A 24,016-nucleotide genomic window follows, 5' to 3' on the forward strand; every position below is an offset into this window, starting at 1 on the left:
CACTGAATGAAACACTGTTTCTTTTCAGACTATTAAACCACATGTGGAAACAGAAGAGAAGCAAACAGAAAGTCGTACAGTTACTCCACCTGCTGCACCGAAGCCAAAACGAGAAGAAAATCCACAGGTACACCCAGAGCTTTCTTTTAAGAAAAAAAAAGGACACTCTTGTCCTTTGGAAAATATTCTTCTCCCTCTGTTCCCTCAAGACTCCTTAACTTTAACATTCCATGCATTCCTGTTGGACAGCAGTAGTTGATAAGGCTACAGAATAAGAAATCTAAATACATATAGTGCATTGCATTTTTCAGTTCTGAAATGCATTTGGCTTCTGAGTCTTTTGTAAGTTAGAAGATCATAATTCTCTGTGATACTTCCTTCAGAGGGGTTTAGATTACAGTGTTGATTTCCATTCCTTTGAAGTTTTAGACTCTAGAGTTATTCTTAATGCTGAAGAAATGTCTTTGTTTTGCTTTGGAAAATATTTCTGCTCTGGTAAGCAGGATGGAAAGAGCCATGTATGTTCACATTCTGCTTGGGGTTTAGTCCAGTTTAGTTTGGGGTGAAAGAGTGGCCAGAATGGCTGTTTTCTTAAAGCCTTTCTGCCTTGCAGAGCTATGAAACTGACTACAGCTAAATGCTCGGCTTCCTTTGTTTCTGTAGATGGATTCAACTACTGTGCGAGCACTTACTGTTGTCAGTACAAATTGTGATTTTTATATCTGTTCATTTTCTCCATTAAAATTGGAATCCTTTAAGAACACCATAGCCCTTATCAAACAGCAAATGTAAGCCAGAATTGCTCCTTGTAGTTCACAATAGATGAAGAATGATCTTAAACTAGCAATATTTTTCTGGCAATTGAACTGTGTTGGTATTTACTAAGAGTCAATCACACCGTCACTTCAGTGCTGGGCTGGAAGTAAAGACACTGCTTTCTTGCTCCCGTTTCTTGTATCTCAGTCTGGGTTCCCATCAAGAAAATGGGACTATTGTCTATTCTTTCTGAAGCAGTTTGACATACATGAATGAAAAAGTGATTTATAGAAGCAAAGTATTACTAAAAATATTTTTGTTGCTTAGTTACCTGTCAACTGCCTTTAAAGGGCCTAAATGACATAACTTATCCTAAGAGTTGGGCTTTTAATGATCTTTTTTCTCCCCCCTCACAGAAACTTGCCTTCATGGTGTCTCTGGGACTAGTTACTCATGACCACCTGGAAGGTAGGAAAAGTGTCTTAGATTGGTTCTTGCATTCCCTGTTTCATGTTTCTGAATTGGAAGTAGAGTTCCAAAATATTTCTATATTAAATGCAGTACTTTCATGCACAGTAGTACCTTTGGGGTGTCTGTACTCTTGATCTGACTTAGTTTGTTGTGCATACTTTTTTGTTCCTCTTATTACATTGAAACAAAGTAGTTACTTATACAGTGGAGATGAGTGGTTGGAAAGAACGTGTATGCTCTGGTGTTAAAAAAGAAATCTGTGACAATACTGGGCAACTATTGCTTTCTAGACAACCCCTGTCTCTGCAAAGATACACCATGGATAATTTTACTGTAACCTACATCTGGATTTTTCATTTATTTCATGATTTCATGAGGTCATAATTTGTAATGAAAAAGTTAATGGATTATAATTGGTTTTATAGTTTAAACATCTAATCCTATACAGTGAAAGACAGTCTATAATTTCAATGGCTTGCATATTTCTCTACTGTATTTTTAAGTATCAGCAAGGTTACCAGAGGCTTTTTGTTTTAGATCCCAGTTGCGCTGACCATGAGTTTAAAAGTCTTAGTCGTGGACTACTTGGCAAGAAGATGGCAATCATTTATTAGTTGATTGAGCACTGTGTTTGTATTCCTTGTCAGCTCTTAGTTTTCAAACCTTCAGAAATTAGAAGTTTAACACAGTTGCCGATATTGGGCATGATTGGTGTTCTGTAGAAATCTTTACAGTTCTCCTCACATGCAAACTGAATTCCGAGGACTTTATATAATTTCTGACATCAATTGTTTTCTAACTTGAATGCTTTGTTTTACAAGAAATCCAAAGTAAGCGACAAGAGAGGAAAAGAAGAACAACAGCAAATCCAGTGTACAGTGGAGCTGTTTTTGAGCCTGAGGTATTAATTTTTGCTGGGGGAAGCCAGTGTTTTCATTCTGATCTTGTGTGTCTTTCTGCCATGTTGCTACCTCCTAAGCTATCTCAGTCCTAACTAGACTGGCAAGCTATCATTTATAGTTCAAAAGGCCATTGCAATGACATGACCCTCAGATTTTTAAATAGTAAATACGCTGGGGTGTTCTTCTAATACTTATGTCTTCTTCTACCTTCTCCTATGTAAAGCTCTTGTTAAATGGCAATATGTGTTGGTCAGCTTATGTGTCAACCTGAAGCAGTCCAGATGTCAGAAGCAGTGTAAAAAAGCTAATCTTTCTGAATCTGTGCTTCAGAAAACAAAAAAAAGCCGATAATCTCACTTAGGACTACTGCGCTTGTTCCTCAGCTAGTGCATATAGTTTTTCCAAAAATGTTGGCCAGCAAAAATTGTTATATTCTTCCCTGCAGCGCAAGAAGAGTACAGTCACGTACCTGAACAGCACAATGCATCCTGGGACACGTAAAAGAGGTGAGGTATACTTAGACCTGTCTCCCTGCTGTATGCATCTTCCTCCATATTGCATTTGTAGTCCCCTTGCTGACTGGAAGAACAAAAGAAGGACTCCACAGTACTTTATTTGTCCAGTAAATTTCCACAGTAGACAAAGACCATGACATCTAGGGATTAGAATAGCAAGTTTTATTAGGCAGTTCAATGTTTCCTTTCGGTTTCACTCTCCAAAAAATAAAATTCGCTAGATATAGCAAAAGCGAAAGGTGTTTGAACATTAGGTAGTGGTGTGAAGCTCCTGTCAAGATCCTCTTGTTAATGACTAGATTGTATTGTTACTGTCAAGGAGAACCTGGTTATGGAAAAAGTGTCTGTGCCCTGAATAGGAGAGGAAACTTAGTGTGACAAAAGCCTTAGTGTGACAAAAGCCTGGGAGTAGAGATGGGTCCTTCAAAAGAACTCACCTTGAGCAAGGAAAGCTACCGTGCTCTTACTAAGCGCTTTTCTGCAACCAGAGTGCCACTTGTTCTAAAGTGAGAGAGGATCTTTCATATAGGTATGCAGTATTATTCAGAAGAAATCCTTCTGTAGAATAGGTGAAATTTTAATACTTAGATTACGGTGAAACAGGTGAGTCAGAACAGTACGGAAGAGAATATTTTTTTGTGTATGGCATTGACCACACTTCCCTGACAATCTTTACTTGCTTTTTGATGATTTTCTGCAGTTCTTGAAGACTCATAATACCTTCTCTTCTCCTGAGCTAGCTGTCTAAAAAAAGTAATCAATCAAATAAAAAACCCCCCAAACAGTCCCACCTAGCACTGACCAGTTCCATTATCTTTTGGGCTTTTTGGCTGCAAGGTCAAATATTCATTTGACATGTGCTTTTCTTGATATACCTCTTCAGTCCAGCAGGCAATGTGGCAAAGCTGGCACTTCTGCATCTATGCTGTTTTTAAATAAAAGACATGTCTCTACTGCTGTCCTCTAATAACATTAAATGTATTTTTCAAAATGATATGATGTAGATTTTATATAGAGAGTTTTGCATTTACTCTGTGGATTAATGTTTCTTCTTATAGTAATGATTTCTTAATTTTATTTTAGAACTCATTGTGAACAATTACTGTATCAATGGAAATGATTGCAAGCTTTTGTACTTGATACTCTCTTATCCTGTTTTTGCAACTGACTATTAAACTTTCTGGTTTTTCCTCACACTCTGTTGTGAGCCTGTACCTTGCATCAGCAACAAATTAGTAGCACACATTTTCAATTGACAAAAGATTTGGGAGTATACATTTGTCTTGTAATTTAATATAGCAATATATTGAGTGAAAAGCTTTTGCAAGTATGTGCCCTTGAGAGCTTTAGTTTAATTCTAGATGGTGCTGAGCATTTCAGATTTTCAGCCATGGCCATCACTATCAGAAATCCGTTTCCAAGGACGTACTTAGTTCTGGAACATATCCAGACCTTAAATGCAAGGCTTAGCATGTTAATAGGTATAGACTGACAATCTGTAAACATAAGATCTAGGGCATTATTCCTAGATCCTAACTCCTTTATGTTTACATATCCATAAATTACCCTGGAGAAGGGAGGCAGAAATGATGGTTACCTACTGGGTTTTTTCCTGTCTTGCTTTGCATTCATTATTTTATAAAAATTGTTATGAACACACTTTGTACATCTGCTAGTCTAAAGGAGCATTTAGGAGTTGTGCATAACCAAACATACTTGACTGATAAAGTCTAAGAAAGAACACAGAATTTGGAGGGGGTTACAGTGGAAGACCAGTGATAGGTTAAAACTGGTAGTAGTTATGGGTTGGACAAGAAGACCTGTTCTTGAGGTAGCCTAATTTTAAAAATGTACCAGTAGGGTAGAAAGTGCTGATCTGTGGATTAGTGGGTTTTAAAAAAGGGGAAGAAAAGTAGGGGGTTCGTGAGTGTTGGCCTCTGATAAAGGACTTAACCTTTGTGTAGATTTATGCTGGCACTAGAAAGATAGGGAGGTGTGGGATAACACTAGAAAGGATTTAATAGTAGTTATTGTCGCTTCTCTCTAGCTTTGATGCCAACATGTTTCCCCTAAAAACTGAACAGCCTCATTTCTAGGAGTGGCAAGTGCCCACATGCTGCTTTTGTGGGAATGATTCTTTGACCCTCTACAGAGCTTATTTCTGTTTCCTTCTGAAATACATCTTTTAAGTGTTCTTTCCTTGCAAAATTCTACTTAAAGATTTCTAAAAAATGTTTAAATCTTTGCTTCTGTCCTTCCACTTGTAACTTTTATATTAACTTCCTCTCTGTGCTACATCATTTCCTTTTTCACGCTAGCCAATGAGGACCACTGGCCAAAGGTATGTAAGATCATTTTTCCTTTCTTTTTTTTTTTTGTTTGTTTGTTTGTGTTCCCTGTTGTTAATATGTAGGTCGTCCACCTAAATACAACACGGTGTTGGGGTTTGGGGCTATGATGCCCACATCCCCTCTGTCCAGTTATCCTGACTCCCCTGAAAATGAAAAGACAGAGACCACATTTACTTTTCCCGCAGCTGTTCAGCCTGTGTCCCTGCCTAGCCCCAGCTCCACAGACGTAAGTAACTCTTGGGGAGGGGATTACTTTTAGAAAGTTATGCGTAAACAGACAGAAGGAGAATCATTGCAGATTTTGTTTCTTTAGTCTCACTCATCATTTGTCCTGATTCAGAGCAGTGAAACAGTTCATTTTTTTAACACTCTTCCTTTTTCCTCCTGCACCTATGTTGCAATCCCGTAAAGATTTTATTTATAACTCCTTCCGTGGATTGAAACATTGGGAGGCACCAGGCATGCTAGATGAGCTCATTTCTTTTGTGCAGTGTCTGAGATCTTGTCTGACTGAATTGAATCTGTCATCCATGAAAAAGGGGCGGGGGGGGAAAAGAGGAGAATGAAAAGTATGAGTTACAGACCATAATAACAAAAAAGTTATGTTTCTGTAATGAGAGAAGGAGGTAAACTGCTTCATCATGCAGAATAGCCAAGAGTATTTGCAGTATTTGCAGCACTGATTTGGCAGAAAGTGTATTGTACCTGTTCAGTGTGGAGAAAAGAGTTCTCAGCAGTTGTAGTGTACTTTGATTAAAGTGCTTACATTTTAATGACTCATATCTACAGGGCACAGTTTAAAAATCAAAAGGTGCTTGCTTATTTCTTCGTACCAGTGCTGCAAACTCCTTCTGTAATCCTTTTTTTAGAAAAGACATTGTCACATATAGTTGAGGCCCAACCATTTGAAACGGGCTTTAAGGAAGAGTTGGATCATTTTATTTTCATTTATATAATTGCACTGCTGTAAGTACATAGACTGAGAGACCAACCCTACTGACCACATAGAATGGGGAATAGAAACCAATTCTAATGGGGAATAGAAGCCTCTTAACTGTATTTGTTCTGCAGAAGTAACAGGAGTAGAAATAGTACAAATGTGTCTGAGGCACTGAAATAAATAGATGCAATTCTGATACCCAGGGAATATGTATGTGAAATTAAAAGGTTCTATTTTATATAGTAATTTTTGAGAGCAGGATAGCACTTGACTGTAAAAAGCCTTTTCTGGACAGTCAAATGAATGGGACTATGAAACAGCCCCTCAGAGATAAGGTGGGACAGCTTCCTGTCTGGGGACTTTGAAAAGTAAGCTGTACAGATAACTTACAAATATGCTGAAGAACACATATTTTACATTGGCCCTTCCTTTTACAGAGAAGGACTGGATGATGGGGTGGGGGTCTTTTCCATCTCTGGCGTGTGTGTATGCTGCCAAGTCTTTTCCCACTGTGTAAGAGCTTTCAAAACAGTAGGTTGAGTTGTTGCCCTGTTTTTTGGCAGCAAGCTAAATCAAGAATACTGAATTTCTGTAGCATTCAGATCTAGTTCTGAATGCCCTTAATTTTCTGGATTAGGATCATGTTTAGGCCTAGGTTCTGGATTTCTTTAATATTCATTAATTAACCAAAATTTAAGTGATTTAAAGGAGACAATGGAAGATTACACAGCTGATAATAAATGTTCTCTCCTACCCAAACATACCATCATATAGCACAGTAACACTCTTTCGCCTTTAAAATTGTATATAAGTCCCCTTTAATGTTTTCAGACAAGGTGTTTAGTTTATACATATGCAACAGTGCTAACATTTTTAAAGGGTTTAATTTTTTTAAAGAATTTTATGCCAAAGTCCCATTCAATACATATTCGCTATCAATTGGGCTAATTTGGTAGACTTCTCAGAAATACTTGGTATTGAATTCTGCTTAAAATAAGATACGTGTAAAAGTAAAAAATATATTTCGAAGTGCTGATAACTATTTTTTAATTAAAAATAAACTGTGTAACAAAATGTGAATTTTCAAAGATGGCAAAATATCAGAAAGGAGACAAATATATGTTCTTTTGTCATTGCATCTTATAATTCTTACTTGCTAATCATAAAGAGAGGAATGGTTTCCAATTGCCATCATGAGCTGGAAGGTAGTCTTCTGTTAATATATTATCATAAAATTGCTGTATAAGTTTGTGCAGTCACATCACTTTTTTGTGATTTGGTTTCCTCTATTTATATATTTGTCATGCTGCGTGCTTCTCCCATCTGAGTTTCGAGAATTTAGCAATACTTGTAAAAACCTTTAGCATCCTTGGCTGGAAAAGCACTATATAATGCTGGAAAAGTAGTATATATTTAAACAGCAACAATACAAGTCATGCTGGAGGTAAAGACAAAGAGGAAAACTAGTTCTTTGGCATTTAAGGACCTTGAAACTTAATTAGGTGTAGAATACAGTATCCACTGAAATGCTTATGCCACAGCTTATGACTGGTGCTGCCACTGAGAACTATGCTGCCTGTCACCAGCAGTCCTTTCTCATCCTTCAAATGCCTCCTATGTTGTTTCAGCACAGATATATCTGAGGCCTCATAGTGATCTGCATAAGGGAACTGGCATAGCTAAAAATTATGAGTTTTAGCCAGGATTATGCCCTAATCCAGTTAATTTTATAGACACACACATTCTTGTGCCAGCTTCATACAGGGTGAAATGTGTGTTTGGGCATATACAGAAAGCAGGATCACTTCTTTTGGCCATGAGGCAGACCGTGTCATGTTGAAGAGGGTCTACACTGTTAGCAGATGATGTGACTATAGAAAGGTCTCTTTATTCTAGATGGGACAGAACATGTTGTCTGTAGCCTCCAGCTTTTGGAGACTTAAAAATGAAAATACAACAAGTGCATGCCAAAGAAAAAGGCTATTTCAGAAGTCTCAGTTAAAACAATTGAGCAGTTCATCAGGCAGATACAGAAAAAGACTGCAGTTTTGCCTATCTTTAAAATATTTTTGCATTAATTTGCTGAGAAGGTCTAATTCCTATAGGCTTTAGAATAGAAATTTGATTTTAGCACTTGAGTAATCTTTGTGTTTAGCCAACCTATGAAAATTGCAAATCAGGCCAAGCACTTGGCGTCAGGTTTGATGGCCCAGAACACCCTTCTTGAATTTCTCCTGAAATGTCATTCTCTGAATGACAGGGAGAAATTTTGAAGGGAGGATGAAGCAGAAACTTGAGATGGGATTGGTGATAAGAATGGAGGGGTAGAAAGTAGGAATAGAACCTGGGAAAAGGAAGTAAGTAATGCAATAGGCAGGATTGAGCAAAACATCTTTTTTTTTTTCCTCTCTCTCTCTCTTTTTTTTTAATTCCCTTTTTCCTGTTTGGCAATTGTTTTTGAACCAGTTGGTTATGTATGGCTCTCCCTCATGCAGCAGTGGCATATTCACCTGGAAGATAGCAATTGCCTTTGAAGGTCAATTACTCAGCAGTAAGAATTGTGCAAAAATCTCTATTCTAGTGATGGTTCAAGTCTGTGGTCACAAAATGCCTTTTCATTAGTAAACTCTTATATCAAAGCAATATTTCAATTGAGAGAAGCATCACAGAACATTCAGACTGCAAAGTCAAACCCATAGAAATTAGGAAAGGCCAGATTTATTATTCTTCTGATAATTAAATTCATTTACATTGTACACTCTGATCATCTTTATTTATATGGTCATGAAAAATTCCTGTAGCAGAATGTTTAGCTTTCCCATGTTGTTCCAGTGAAATGTATGCATAAGTATAGGTATTACATATTCAAACACACAAACTACATTTGATACTGTATTGTTCAGTTCTGTTGCCTAAAGCCAGGCCCTGCTGCTCTAGACCCTTATAAAAATAAAGAAAACTGTTAGTTATCCAGAAGTCTTTTATTTGTTTTCCTGGTCCCTTGATGAAGAGAAAGTAGAACAAAAAGTGATGTCGAATCACCTTTTATGATGTCTCTTCTGAAATTATTCTTCAGTCACTTCAGCCTGCCTCAGTGAGCTCTGCTCTAGCCTAAGTTGACTGCCTACAGCCTACACAGAGCTGGTTCAGAAGCTGAGGTTAGTAGGATGCATGTCACAACATCAAATCCAGAACATCTTTATGCATATATTTATTAACTGCCCATAAAACCTGGGGCATTTCTTTGGAATCCAACAGTGGCTGGGTTTTTGGTAAGGACAGCTATTAATTGTGAGGAAATGCCCTGAATTTTGCATTACCAAACATAGGACTGTGAATTTTGTGCCCTTGTGTTGTCATCTCCATGTGTTCAGCTGCATTGCACACTGATCAGCTGTATCACTACAGGTTTTGCAGCATTCAGTTGATTTTGGAATGTTCTGGGTCTAAATTTATAAATGTCTTCTCCTCAAGAAGAAACTACATTTGTCTCTTTTGTAGGTCTCTTTCTGCAGGGTATGAGGTATAACAGGTTTGGTTTTCAGCAAAGCAATAATATTGCACCTGAGCCAGTTACCAAGAGCAATCTGTGGCAATCTGTAATCTGTGGCAACCCAAACATCTTAAGATATGTAATTCTCTGGAGTAGAATTTTTTTTCTAAAATGAGAGAATTTTCCTCCTTAATTTTTCCTTAGATTGCGGAGGATTTTATTTTAGCTTATATGACATCTCCTGCCTACCTTCCTTTCCTTGTACTCACAGAGGAAAAGAAGTTCTTCCCAGCCTGGTTACACATACCACTTCACAAGAAGCATGAAGTGTCACCCATTTAGTTCTTCATTTAACACCGAGGAACTCTTTGGTGTTAAAGGATGAAGTAATACCATTATTCAGCTCTCAGTGATCCCTGGGAGTTATGGATCCAAAGCATGGCACTGAAAAATCACTAAAGATTGATCCTTTACAAAACATGAAATCACTGTTAACCTTGGGAATTAAGAGAAGAATAGCCTTCTCTTTGAAGAACGGCCTCATGAGCGAGAGAGCTGGGAAACAGAAACCTGAGCAGGTTGCTTGTATGTCATTCTTCTAACATGTGGAGATTAGTGTAATTTTTTTTGGCTGGTAACTTACTGTGTAAGTGCATGGCCAAATCTGCCATCCCTCAAAATTGATAGAACTTATTCATGCACCTGAAAAGACAATATGCATCAAAATGAAAGCTTGCACATGTTGATATTTCATATAGGGGAAGCATATACCCACAGTTCCACTCAACACACACATCTAAGATCTCAGTCTTGCAGATCTGGTGTGTGTGTGAAACTTCATTGTAAGTTGGTGCAAAGTTTGTATTTCAGACTCGGGGTAGGGCCTTGAATATGTGGAGTTTCCAGGGCAACCCACAGGTGGTGAGAGGAGAGGGCTGGGTGCCCCTTGCCTTCAATATGAATGCTGAGCCACCTTTCTTTCATGCCTCTTTGTTCAAATATCCTAAAAACAGAGAAAAGCAAACAGAAACACCACCACTGCTCCTAGCATGAGGTGGGAGTAACAGGAGGGGAGAGAGAGAAGAAAAAGTCACAAAAATCAGACCTACCTTTTTGGGATATTAATGACTGTAGAAAAAATTCTCTCTAATGGTGAAGCAATAGTAAATAAACCTAGTTGTTTTAAAAGACACGGCCAGTCGTGTTTTCAATTATTTCTTTTTGAAAAACCCTTAGTTAGAATCTCTCTTGATACTCTTTCATCCTGGCGCTCAGCCTTTGTTAGTGATGAAACAAACCACTCTGTAGAGAATGAGAAAGTTTTGACTCACAGCTTTTTCTGGTGCAACTTGAGGTAGCCTAAGTGAAGTAAAAAGAATTGTCGCAGAACATAATTAATTCTGTCCTTTTTCATTTACAAGCACAACCCCTTTTCCTTACAGTTTCATTTTTAAAGGTGACCTAAATATTTGACAGTGCTCTTTTAAGTCATTCGGGGTTTCTTACATACCATTACTGGCAAAAGACAGCCTCATCAGCATTCCTGGAGGGGAGTTGGGCTTACATCCAGAAATGAGGAGGGTTAAGAAAGTGTGTAGCTCATCAGTTCAGGCAAATAAAAAGCAGGATAAAGTGGGAATTTGAAAGAAGAAAGACTAGGGGATAGCAGTTGTTAAGAGAAGTTATGTTAGTAAGTGTTTGCTGTACCATTTTGCCTCTGGAGGACAGAGGGAGTGTTTGGGAGGACTGATGTCAGTGACATGCTGCCTGGTTTTCCTGTTTCACAGACTAAAAAGGGCTTGATCTTTTGGAATCCCCTTAGAAATAGTTTGTGCTGTAAACTTTCAATTCAACTAGGATGTAGATGTCAAAGGCCAAAGTTCACTTTTTACCTTCTCTCTCTCTCTTTCTCTAACCCCCACCCTTTCCCCTCAATTTTGTAGGGTGATATCCATGAGGATTTTTGCAGTGTTTGCAGAAAAAGCGGGCAATTGCTGATGTGTGACACCTGTTCACGTGTTTATCACCTGGACTGTCTGGACCCGCCTCTGAAAACCATTCCCAAGGGCATGTGGATCTGTCCCAAATGTCAAGACCAGGTATTGTTTGACAGACAGGGGGAGTTATATACAATGCACTGTGAAGATTTTTCTGTGTTAAAGAAAATAACCAGATTGCTTGGGTTACTTAGACCAAGACAGCCTGGCACTGAACAAATCTATTTGATCTGTAATAAGGCTTGTGTGAAATTAATTAAATTACCTCTGTCAGAATGCATGCAAATACAAAACTGTTAGGTCTTGCTCCCAAATTTGGAGTCTGTATTTGTACCCTGGTGTTTTTGCTCTTTTTCTGGGCCAAAGCATGCAGACTTTTTTGGGAAAGATTATCCATGACCGATATTTCTATCTTTCTACCCACAGAATTTTTGCTATTCATCTTAAGTTCATTGTTTCTTCAAAAGTTATTAGTATATTCTTCTGGACAAATAAATAAAACATTTGCACAAGCCTACTTCAATAGGTAGAGCAAATATAAGCCCCTGTTTACTCATATAAAGAGGTTGTCTTCAGCGATCTCTTTAATAATATCACCCAGCATCTGTATAATGAGGATAGGTGAACACTTTGGTGGTCCTTCCTTGCAGATCCCTCTCTGAAAATACACAGTTGAAGTGAACAGATTATATTTTAATATTTTGTTCATAATTGCATTGAGATTACAAGATGAAGAAGTAAACTATTGTATTCCTAACCCTTCCATGGAACTCCAGAAATTACAAAGGACTGCTGATAATGAGCAGCCTGAAGCTGTTAGCATTTTGTCTAACACAGCATGCTGCTTGGTCACCCACATGACCTTTGGTTAGCCAGGTAGTGATGTGAGAAAACAACCTGACATATGATGTGCTGCTCAGAATTCAAGTGACTTGGTCAGTAGTTGCCAGAGAGGAGGGACTGTGACCACTTCCCTTTATTCCTGCTCTTGCCTACTTTGACCTTACCCCTCCTCTTCATATTTCTGTGATAGGTTCCCACAAAGTAGGGAGGGAGATCTTAGTAATTTCACTGTAAACTGAGTCCTCTGTCTTCCGAGGTACCACTGATCAGTAATTAAAAATATGTCTTTCCTCTCAAAAAAGTTTGTTAGGAAGCAAAATGTAGGAAGGATATGAAAGACAGAAATGATGCTTACCCTTTTTAAGAGAGTTTGACAACTCTATTAAGATGATTCTGATAAGAAGGGAAGATAGGACAGCTTCATGTTTTACTAGGCAGGAAGCGTGATGTTTGAATGTATGATGTGGAGACTGTTCTGTGGCATGAAAACTTTTCTCCCAGAACAACTAAGATCAGCAATTTGTCTGAATCATGAAGTAATGTTTATGTCTCCTGGAGAGTTTGAGTTCAGATATATTATCCTTTCATTCCTCTTTTGAGTTGTTCAGTTTCATTAATAGATGTTATTTGTGGCTATGGAGGGAATTTAGGAAAATGCTGACATTTGTAAGAAACAGGCCTGTTTTGTGGAAGCCACAATACAGTTGTGAATAATTCACTCTGTTAAATCTCAGAAAAGGTCTGTGAAGCTTCACATTAAGAGGACTGAGACTAATGATAGCCATGAAAGAAAATCCTCAGTCTTTCCCTCTTTCTGTCTCTCCTTTTTATTTTCTCTGAGGTAGATTTTTTTACCAGCAATATCTCTATAAACAATTTTCTTTCAGATGCTAAAGAAGGAAGAAGCAATCCCATGGCCGGGAACTTTAGCAATTGTTCATTCATATATTGCATATAAAGCAGGTAGGAAAATGGTGTACAACACTTTTGTTTCACTTTTAACATAGGAAGGTGTTATTTTGGGAATGGGACAGAATGGTACTTCCTTTATAAAAGGAAATTAAAGGGGAAGAACCTTAATAACTAGTGAAGTGAAAATAGCAGTCTAAATATTTATTAAGCCTTCTGTGATGCTTATGTGTGTGGGTAAAATTTGGGGGGTGATTCAGTGCACAAGTTGTTGAATTGACTTTAAACCCAGTTATGCTCTTTACATGAAGTGGTTTAGACCCTCTATTCACTGTTGTAACAGAAACATTTTAAATATCCTGTTTTGCAGCAAAAGAAGAGGAAAAACAGAAACTACTTAAATGGAGTTCAGATTTAAAACAGGAAAGAGAACAACTAGAGCAGAAGGTCAAACAGCTCAGCAATTCTATAACAGTGAGTATTGTCCTCCCAAATAATTCTTCACCTGTGTTCTAGTGCCAGAATGCAGAGAGAAAACTATAATAGAGTGACTTGATGTACTAGACCTGTCTTCCACTGGATTTACTGAGAACTAAGTGAGCATTTTCCTTTGCTTTTTAGGACTTTGGGGAGCAGGAATGAAATAAAGGCAACATATACTTACATTGAGTCTCTTATACATGATCCATGCTGGCTGTGTTGGTAGACCTGTAATATCAGCAGGTGACAAAAACGACACAGAGCATTATCGTCTGTGGGCAGTAGATTAAATCAAAATCTCCAGTGGTTCACTTAAAGAAGAATGGTTGAGCCTTTGTGTGTAATGAGAGTTATAGTCTTGTTGAGCTTTCCAGACCTTCCTGATGCAAAAGCAACTGTTTGCTCAAGGATGACTCTCAGGCTCTTGGCATGTTACCTTGGCAGTCAGCACCTGGACGCTGTGCAGGGCTCTGCATAATATTTAATTAGACAGTGTCATACTTCAAACCAGAAGCTTTAGTTTCCACCTTAGTTTATTGCAGTAATTGGAACATACGTATTAATTTGCTCTCTCTTCTCACCTTAATATGCAAATCAGTCTCTTGAGTTGCCAACGTAAATTTTGAGCCCCTCACTTAGTGCTGGTCAGTGTCACATAATGAAACACACCGAAATCTCCGATGTGTAAGGCTGGATACATAAGAACAGACTTCTTAAATACAGATGCACTCTCCAGGCTGCCTGTCTTTGCCTACTAGAACAGAAGTGTCCTGTGTTTTCAGGCCCCTCAGCACTGATAATACAATAATATGATTGGGAGCAAACGAATGGTGAGAGGTGCTGGTTAGCAGTTTGTGACACTGTTATCTTCTATTAGCAGTAGCTGGGTGTAACCTGAGCAGTACTAAAGCACTTACACTGTTTCTCAGTGAGGCACCCAGGCAGATGCAAGCCTTTAACATGAAGGATTGGCAGTGGGTAAAGAGAGTGTTTATACTTACATTGGACCTGTCCAAAACAGACACAATCGGTCTGGATTTTATGGTGTTACTATGGTGCCAGGAGCTGCATGTGAAAATAGTAAAGTTAAAACCAACAGTTTCTGGAGATCAGCATGAATAAAAGATTTAAAAAATGTAGAAAGGTTGCCATCTTTGCCTAAAAACCTGAATGTAACAGACGTAGCTACTGTTTGCTCATTTTTGAGGGTTTCAAATATACATATAAGCAGTTTTTCACTCTTGAAACATCATTTGTGGCCTTTTTAAAAAATTATCTTACCCTGACGCTTAACTGATGAGCTAGCTGTGTTACTACCACTTCTAAGAGAAAGAAGTGGCCGCAAAATAAGATTTTCAAGTGAAGAGGAGTTTGTTTTCCTTTTCAAGTGCCCCTTTATTTATTGAGAGAAGGAAGTGATGTTCCTACTAAAATGTGTATGAAAGCAAAGGCTGCATCCCACTAATGGTGTGCACACACACTGTCAGCAGTCAGCTGCAGTAGGATGCCTGAGCTTGCAGATCTGAGCTAAAGAAATTTCAGTAATGCTATACTAATAGAAAAAATAGTAAGAGCATATACTTGAAAGTTTTCCTTCAAAAGGAACACAAAAGGATGGAGCTGTCTGTGTTCATTTGCAGAACACCTTGGAATAAAAGGGAGCCATACCAGGTGACAGCTATGTCCTGGCAATTTAATTCCTCAGCCTGCAGTTAATGAATTCTCCTGTGAACACAGCCCAGAGACTTTTTTTCTTCTGTGTTGGAAAAGTGAAATTGTAGCTGCGGTCTTTTCTAGGTTCTTACATTTAGATCTGTGAACAGCATATTCCTTCTCTTACCTGCTTTCATTCATAAGCTTGAACTTATTACTGCTTTTCTGTTTTGCTGCAGAAATGCATGGAAATGAAGAATACCATCCTTGCAAAACAGAAGGAGATGCACAGCTCCTTGGAGAAGGTAAAACAGCTGATCCGCCTCATTCAAGGCATCGACCTTTCAAAACCCATAAACTCTGAGGTCAATTCAGTAGCCATCTCCAACGGCATGGACTCCACTAACAATACTAATGCTGCCACCTCCACCTTAGCCCCCTCCCCTTCCCAGAGCTGCATGGTGAACTGTAACAAGGGCGATGAGACTAAATAACACAGTGAAGTTAAGAAGGAGCCAAGGGAGGTGGCGGCGAGGAGAAAGAGCAAAATAAAGAAACTCTAGAAAAGCAAAACTGGATTTCTTCTGGAAAGTGCAGAATTCTTTAGTTCTTTGGTTCCAGAGAGAGCGTGAAGATGCTTGTGCCAGGCGGCACCGGAGTTTGCCAATTGATCCTTCTTATTCTGTGTGTACATGCGAAGTTTGGATCATGTTACATGAATAGTGCCAGCTGGGGGTTCTTTGCCAGCACCATGCCAAGTGAAATAATATATTTACTCTCTCTATATTTTACACCAGTGTGTGCCTGCAGCAGCCTCCACAGCCACTATAGGTTTGTTTTATTTTTGTTTGGGGTGAGGAGCAGGGATAAGGGAGGAGAGCAGGTTTCAAGTTCCTATTTGCAGAACAGTTTGTTTAGCTAGGGGAAAACAAAAACAAGTCCAAAGAGCCTATGGGCTTTTCCTGTTTCTAAACTCTCAGTACTATTAAACCAAAAAAACCAGAAATATAAATTATCAAATCCCAGTGCCCAGAAGGGACAAGTCTATCAAATAAGCAGTATTTACTATTGTTTAGACAGGAGATTTACAAAAGGAAAGGAGATGGACTTTTCACTGAGTAACCAGCACATATAATCATATAATCATAGTATATGCTGAGTTGGAAGGGACCCACCAGGATTATCGAGTCCAACTCCTGGCCCTGTGCAGGACACCCCAAGAATCACACCATGTGCCTGAGAGCATTGTCAGAACGCTTCTTGAACTCAACCAGGCTTGGTGCTGTGACCACTTCCCTGGGGAGCCTGTTTCAGTGCTCAACCACACTCTGGGTGAAAAACCTTTTCCTGCTATCTAATCTAAACCTCTCCTGACTCAGCTTCATGCCGTTTCCTTGAGTCCTGTCACTGGTCACAAGTGTGAAAAGATCAGTACCTGCCCCTCTGCTTCCCCTCACATGTATAGGCTGAGGATCTACTGTCCCAACAGCTTGGGGTTAATCCTGTTTCTTCACATTAAACGACAGACTTCCTTTGCAGAATTGGTTTGGGTCCTCACATTCATCCAGAAAGTCTATGTTGGGAATGGGAAAATGAGGGCCAGAATTCAGGGTCAGCTTGGAGCATTGGATGGAGGTATCTCAAGAGAAAATGTGCATCAATTACTTGAAAATGAGATTTCAGCCCTTTTCTGTATTTATAAACAACAAAGGTATCCTGAACAAAGTAGCACATAACCCAGATGTGTGAACTCAACAGAGAAATGTCCTTTTCTTTCACTTCCTTTCTCTTCTTTTGGTAACAAGAACTAAATAAGGAATAGAAAAGCTGTTTTTCAGGCTGACAGTCTAATTAAAGAGGTAGATGGGACCTTGCATGGTATAGATTAGAAGTAATAGTGTCAGTGAGATACAGTGAGTCTTTGTGAGTCCTTGTGTCATCGTTTTGGGCACTGTTTTTTTATGCAAGGGCAAAATCTTTGTATCTGGGGGAAAAAAAACAACTTTTTTAAATTAAAAAGGAAAATAAAAGATATTGAGGTCTTCCTAGTGTTACTTAAAATAAGATCAAGGTAAGAAACATTGTAAAAAAATTACAAAAGTGCTATTTGTTTCCTAAACAAGTGATTTCTATTAAAAAGGTGTCAGAACTGGAGAAAATGCTGTGTACTTAGAATTTTTTAACACAGACTTTGCTTATTTATGATCACATTCTGCTGTGTTTGTGTTTTAAAATCAAATGGGACAGTTTCAGTAGATTATACCATACATCTACTGGCTAAACTCTAAAGAGAATCAAATCCTACAGTGCTGGATCTCACCCCACCTGGAGGATCGGCCAGGCTTGTCTCTGTTGTTACCATCTTTCCCCCATTCTTTCATGTGTTTGTAACCCAGAGAAAAGCAGTTGACAATGTGCTTGTTTAAGGTTTTTACAGTTTTGTGATATGGACTGATTAGAGCTTGAGGATGAAAGACAGTGAGTTGGTTGGACTGAAATCGCCTTCCATTATCTCCTCTTGTTTAAGAAGTTCATCTCTTACGTATAATCTTTTCACTCTAGACAGCAAAGCTTGCCTTGTGCTTCCTGACTGTGGGGTCTGTCTCAGTTTAGGGTGCTGATTGTGGTCACGTTGGATTGTGTCCCACCCAGAGCTGTCTAGTTTCACTACTGCATATAAACATTTGGGCAAAGCCCGTTTCCACTGGAAGTACTTGGAAAACTTCCTTTACTTCTGGTGGGAGCAGAGTTGAGCTACTACGTACACAATGTGAGGCAATGTCTCCGGTGTGGTGGCCTTGAGAGCACGAGTTGGGTGGCGAGGCAGACCTGCTCAACCATTTCTAGTGGAAGGTAAAAAAGCTTTGGATTTCAGGGATGCATTTCTGAGTCAGAAGAAGTGAATACTCCACTAAATAGCCTGAGACGGTTTCTTTGCTGCCACAGCTAAATGGGCTTCTGTGGGGTTCTTAGAGCTGTTTTCCTCCCTCTCCCTTAGGTTGCCCTTCTGCCCTTTAAGGACTTTTATTCCTTCTGTAGGAGTGTGCACTATTTTCAGCTCTGAGCTCAGAACTGATATCCTGAGTTCTCACATTTGTCTGCAGTTGGGAAAGTGACTCTTAGGTGCACTTCTCAGCTGTGATAACCTCGACTCTGTCTTTTGATGCTTGAGTTCTGTTCTGGAACTAGTGGAGCTGGAAGGATAAGGTAGCACGAGTGGCAGGGAGACAGCTGGGCAGACGACATCAAAACTGATCGTACTAAAAATGTCCTTGCATCAATCCAGTTACCAGTGGGGGTCATCACCACAGGGCAGCACTGGGCCAGCAACCCCTAGCATTTAAACAAAGGACTGTCAATTTCCAGGGTGGAAGAGAGAAAGCAAACTGAACATGAGCCTTCTTTCCATAGAATATGAGCCATCAGCTAATGGCCAGATATTCAGGAGAAACTGCCTTTTTGAACTGTTTGCTCTTTAGTTGTCCACTTGGATAATTCTTAACATCATCTTCTGAAGCATCGAGTACATTCCTGGTAAGAGACAGTCTCAGGGGTAGGTGTGCTGAGTCTTCACGGTTCTCATGTTGTTTGTGGTGTTACCTGCTGAGCTCTCTTGGAAACACTGCAGTATTTGGAGGTAGCAGGCTATGCCTGGAGACTAGATAGTCCTTCTGTTTTCTTTGCGGATTCAGGAGGGAATGGAAGTGAAATTCACTAGTCGCCATATTTAAATTTGAGCACAGTTAACCAGACAGGAGATGTTAAAGCAGCTGTTACTGCTTTTCTGAGGCATCTTGTCTCCAGAATCCAAGTAGATAAGACTTTTATGTCCCTTTCGTTACAGCATCTGTGTTCCAGACTGTAAAAGGATGCATTTAGTTAATCATTACCTGGCAGATCTTAGACTTTTTGATACTGCTTAGGTAGTTTTCTCTCTCTCCCACTGATCCTGTTCAGATGCTTTTTCTCCCGGCTCTGCAACAGTCTGGAGCAAGGAGCATTCCCAAAGCTGCAATGGCGCTGGCAATGATGCTGCTATGTAGATAGAGTAAATTGGGATTATCTCTGCCCAATTACCAATAATAGGGTGGAAGGGGAATTGGCATTTGCTAAATACAGAGGAAAATAGATTTTTTTTTCTAGCTGCTCTAAGAAGTTCCAATCAAGGAAGAAATTTAAACTCTTTGACAGCTTAAAGCTCAAGTTTGTGTTCTGGGTTTATATTGGTTTGGGGGTTTTTCTCATGTAATGTTTGAGATAGAATGAGTTTGCACTAAAACTTCTGCTCTTTGGGAAGCTGTCATATTGAATGTGGTTTTGTATTTCCAAACCACCACCAAGATATTAACTAATTCTTATGTCACTGCTTGTCATTGGTGGGAAACAAGTGACTTTTAAATCTCTGTTACAAGGGAAGCGATGAGACCACAAAGGAAGCCCATATCAGAGACAATCCTGGCTCTCAGCCCAGTGCTAAGGACTTTAAGAAGTACCCTGCTCCTTTGCTCAGAAATTGCTCAGAGCAAGTGCTGCAGAAGTTGTTTTTTCCCTTCTCCTTGCAATCTGTTCTTTAAACAACTGGAAAGGTGCGTAGTGGTCAGAGTGGCAAAGTGAGCATGTGACCTGGCTAGAAGGATTAGTACTGTCATTATTATTCTCATTATTTTTGTTTAGAGCCAGCAGTGATTTTAGTGCTGTACAAAACCCAGTAAAAGCAATAGTTCTAGGGATAATTGGCAGATAGAGTGAGTAGCATGGCTGATTCTTCCAGGGCATCATTTTTAGCCAGGAGCTACCATGTTGGTGGGATGAATTAATGTTTTGCATTAGCAAAACAGGGCTTTGTTCTATGTCGTAAGCAAGTTTCTGTCAGTGGGAATATGAATTAAAAGCTGCTATGGGCAGACCTGTTAGTTTTATTGTTGGCAGAAAAACAATATTGTAGTTTATCCTTCCTAGCTGACCAGGCTTAAGAAAGCAAGTCTATATTCCCTCTGTTTAGAAATGTGAACCCTAATTCTGACCTCCTTGGCTTCAAATCATCTTCTTACATGTACTGTTGCAGAGATAGCCCTGAAAAGCAACGTAGTCAGCATTCAGGAGAACCCAGAGTGAAATCTCCCTCTTAGGCCCACCAAGCTGGGACAGCCCACAGTACAGGGAGTAAATCTGAAATTTCCTTCCCATGTGGATACAATGGGAAATATTTGTGAATTTGTAGTGTGCATGTTTCTCTTTCTTTCCCCAGCTGGGTTGCACACTGCTCTCTTTGCTTCTGAAGCACTAATGATGAATACACGCTTTTTAATGAAATGTGTTTTTAAAATAACAGGGGTTTAAAATATTATATATTAAGATGTTAAACCAAAATTCACTGTTTTACTGAGGGCCTCTCAATGAACTGCTCAGATAATCACTGAAATACCGATATTACACTTCCTTGTCGACCACTCCCCTTTGGGCAGAGTGTCTTTTTAGGGCTGATCCTTTTTCACCTCCATTTGTCCTCCCTTGGAATTCTGAAGATTGGAGCAAGTTCAGCCTTGCTGGGTTACTGCAGAGAGTTTTCTGAGAAGTCTGTAGGAGTCAGGAACTTGGAGAAAGAGGAAGATGTTTTGTCATGCAGCTAACTCATTTGGCACTTAGGCTTGCCTGGCCAAAAAACTACCTCAGCAAAGGCCATTCCCGAGCACTATGTGGATTCTGTAGTTTCTGGCATTCAGAAGGCAAAAGTTCTCCAAAGAACCCTCCAACAGCCAGCTAGGTACTGGTGTCTGAGGGCATGCGAGTGAACCTTGCAGCGACATGCTGTTGGATCCTTGTTTTCAGTGGTCAGACCTGGACCAGGGAATGACTCAAAAATCAGATGGGATCAGGAAAAGATGATAGCTGCAGACATCTTGTCTCCTGGTTATTGCTGTCTTACTCAGACCCTTCTTTAAGCTCAGTCCTGTTTGTAACTCTACAGAATGGAATGTAATACTTGAAAGGTATGACTCTCTCTATCCTTTTTCTTTAGCTTCTATTTGCCCCCTGTTTCTCTCTTATCTGGGATAAGAAGTTTCTGCATCATTGTGTCTTGTATAGGCTGAGCACATAGTTGATCAACTTGCCAATAAAGAAAATTATTTATACCATGCACTGGTAAGCTTGGTAATTATAGACCCATGAAAAGACAAAACACCTCTCTCAGAGGTTAATTTAAGATGTGGGCTTGTTTCAGAAAACCAAGACCTTACCTGTGTGAGAGTCTGTCTGTATCCCTGTCAGTATTACTAAAATGAGTGGTGAACAAAAAAGAGGCTTGTCAGGAGAACCAGTGCTGTGAAAATCGCTGTGCTGTGCAAGTCCCTGGAGTGTGTCTCATGAGAACAGCCAGGCCAGGGCTTCCCATCTCCCTGGGCCAGAGGTCGGTGCTGCAAGGGACAAAAGAAAGGACAGAAGCCTCTTGAGAAGGCTCAGGCGGTGAGTACAGGGCTGGAGATGGGAAAGGAAGGGAGAAAGCAGGAGGAGCAAAGCAAACAAAGATTACATGGGGTAAAGCAGAGCAGAAAGGAAAAATGCAGAAAGAGAAGGAGGGAAAGTGAGGGTAAGAAAAATCCAGGAGTGAAATAGGGCTCCATTGTGAGGAGATGGGTATTCCTACAGTGGAAAGAGTAGAACAAAATTGCTCTTTATCCTACCTCAATTTCGGATGTGGGTTGATCTGTATTCCAAAAGGAGCAAGTGTGGTGGTAGAAGACCTGCCTGGCTGCAGGTAGGGAATGAAGTAGGCACTAAGTCATCCCTAGTTCTGCTTCTGCTGCTGAGTGATCCCATTCTGACAAGAGCCTTATTTGACTTCTAAGCCACAACATAAGGCAGATCAAGAAGACCTTGGGGCAGTCAGAGTCTGCTCTAATCTGGACCATATTAATTAAACATTTTCTTGGCTAGAAGTATTCCGGAGACTAGCTAAAGGTTCAGCTCTGCTAGTGTGGTTGCACCTTCCTAGTTCAAGTGTTAAAATTAGCCTAGTTAAAACCAGCATCAGCTCCCAGAGGTCCTGGATCCCACTTGAGCAAAGGAGACAATGTGGGGCAGGACCTGTGACTTAGGTACTTTTCAGCCATCTCTTGGAGTATCTGTGCAAGATTCCTGCTCTCTGGGCTGTCACATCTGGCAGTTCTGTGCCAAAATCCCTCCAAGCAGCAATGCCTCCCTGTTTTCTCAGGGTCTGGATTCTTTAGGGACACATGCAAAGGGGCACTTCACCGGTGCACCTAGACTGTGGCATGTGGTAAGTTTAATGTGACCTGTCAGAAGCTGAGGGCCCTGCCTCTGGGCTACATTAAGCAGCAGCCCGTGGGACAGGCACCCTCCTGGGGGAAAACAGCTGTCCCAGCTCTTGAGTGTGAGCAGGGAGTAAGCTCTGTGTCTGTTCTTCTTCACTCTGTAGTATCCAAGCAGGTGTCAAATGCTTCAGAGAGAGAGACGCTCAACCCAGTCCCGAGTTCTAGAAAGAAAGAAGTACTTAAGGGCATGTTTACTCTCAGGAGTGCCTGGGGAACTCAAAAGCCATGTAAGCTTGGCTCTGCCTGTCCTGGGGTGGAGCTGTGGGATGGAAAGGCAGCAGCAGTGAGCAGTATCAATCCGTTGGCTCTCAGCATTTTTCATCACCTTGAGTTTGTATCTTTTTTCTTTTTCCTGAATTTGCACTGGCAAATGTAAACCTCGACCGATTCCCGCCCTTTTGTCATGTGCCTTGTTAGATCTCTGTTGTTGGAAAAATAATGAAGTATTGTTGCCTCTGAGCTTCAAGATATCATTTTTCTTAGTGAGCCCTGGGGTTGTAGCTCAGGCAGGGGAAGGAGGCAGCGGCACAGGCCAGCTCCTGGGGCTGTGTTCAGTGGCCACCCTTGATTTTGGACCCCCAGTGCTGAGGTTTGATACTGCAGCAGCACTGGGAAGATGCTGTGCGAGTACAAGGGCGGGGGCTCCCCTGGCTGCCACCCAGGTGTTGGCCTCTCAGGTGGGGCATGCCAGAATTGAGGGGGGAGGGAAAGAGATGGCTCAGTGCCTCTCATTCGCCTCTGTAAAGCAGGTACTGGCAGTTCTGACTCCAGAAGAGCAGTTTTCCATGGCTGGGGGCACTGGGGTAGGCATTGTTGAAAGAAGCTCTGTGCTGGGTGCGGCAGGAGGCTGCGTGTTTCTGCTTGTTCTGGGCTACTGTATAATTTCTAATCACAGTCTCATATTTCTTAAATTATTACATCAAAGCACTGATTGACTCTCGAGCCAGGCATAGTCTTACCTGTCAGCTCTCCAAGGTATGTTGTCTCTGAGTTGCTCCTGATGCCATATGTGACAGGCAGCCAAGACCTTCCTTAAGGAAGGTTGTTGCTCCTGCATAAGCCCCTGCAACTTGGTCAGCTTCCTGGCAGCCCCAGGCAACCAGAGCCAGCAGGCAGTTGTGTCCCACAAGCAGCTTCACTCCAGTTACAGCTGTAGGGTCGTCCCAAATGCCGTCTTACACTGTCAGAGACATCGGCTGCCTCTCATAGCCCCACAGAAGCAAAGCATGCCTTGCAAACTCCATTAAGCAAAGCTTAAGCAAGGTACCAGGAGGAAGGGGGGATCCTGCTAGTGCTGACCTGTTCAGACTCCTGCGGAGGAAGGAAATAACTTTGCTGTGTCAACAGCAGTGAAGTGGTGGCGAGCTGCAGC

The 24,016-nt window shown here is 40.4% G+C and overlaps 1 protein-coding gene across 4 annotated transcripts in view; it reads left to right on the forward strand.

Moving 5' to 3' along the window:
* The window catches only part of PHF21A (PHD finger protein 21A), a 127,638-nt gene extending 111,078 nt beyond the window's left edge, over positions 1-16,560 (forward strand). For 2 of the 4 annotated variants that reach the window (XM_008919792.3, XM_008919793.3), the window contains exons 10-18: positions 29-127; positions 1,173-1,224; positions 2,049-2,128; positions 2,575-2,635; positions 5,058-5,221; positions 11,372-11,527; positions 13,156-13,231; positions 13,548-13,651; positions 15,550-16,560. In XM_008919792.3, coding sequence (XP_008918040.1) covers positions 29-127; positions 1,173-1,224; positions 2,049-2,128; positions 2,575-2,635; positions 5,058-5,221; positions 11,372-11,527; positions 13,156-13,231; positions 13,548-13,651; positions 15,550-15,804 — 1,047 coding nt within the window. In that variant the 3' untranslated portion in view covers positions 15,805-16,560. Of the gene's footprint in view, positions 1-28; positions 128-1,172; positions 1,225-2,048; positions 2,129-2,574; positions 2,636-4,962; positions 4,986-5,057; positions 5,222-11,371; positions 11,528-13,155; positions 13,232-13,547; positions 13,652-15,549 lie in introns of all 4 variants that reach the window. The other 2 variants (XM_018082275.2, XM_018082276.2) reach the window with 1 other exon arrangement.
* The last annotated feature ends 7,456 nt before the right edge of the window (positions 16,561-24,016 follow it).

This window comes from Manacus vitellinus, unplaced genomic scaffold (genome assembly GCF_001715985.3).
Source record: "Manacus vitellinus isolate BGI_N305 unplaced genomic scaffold, ASM171598v3 scaffold_6_pilon, whole genome shotgun sequence".
Taxonomy (NCBI): Eukaryota; Metazoa; Chordata; class Aves; order Passeriformes; family Pipridae; genus Manacus; species Manacus vitellinus.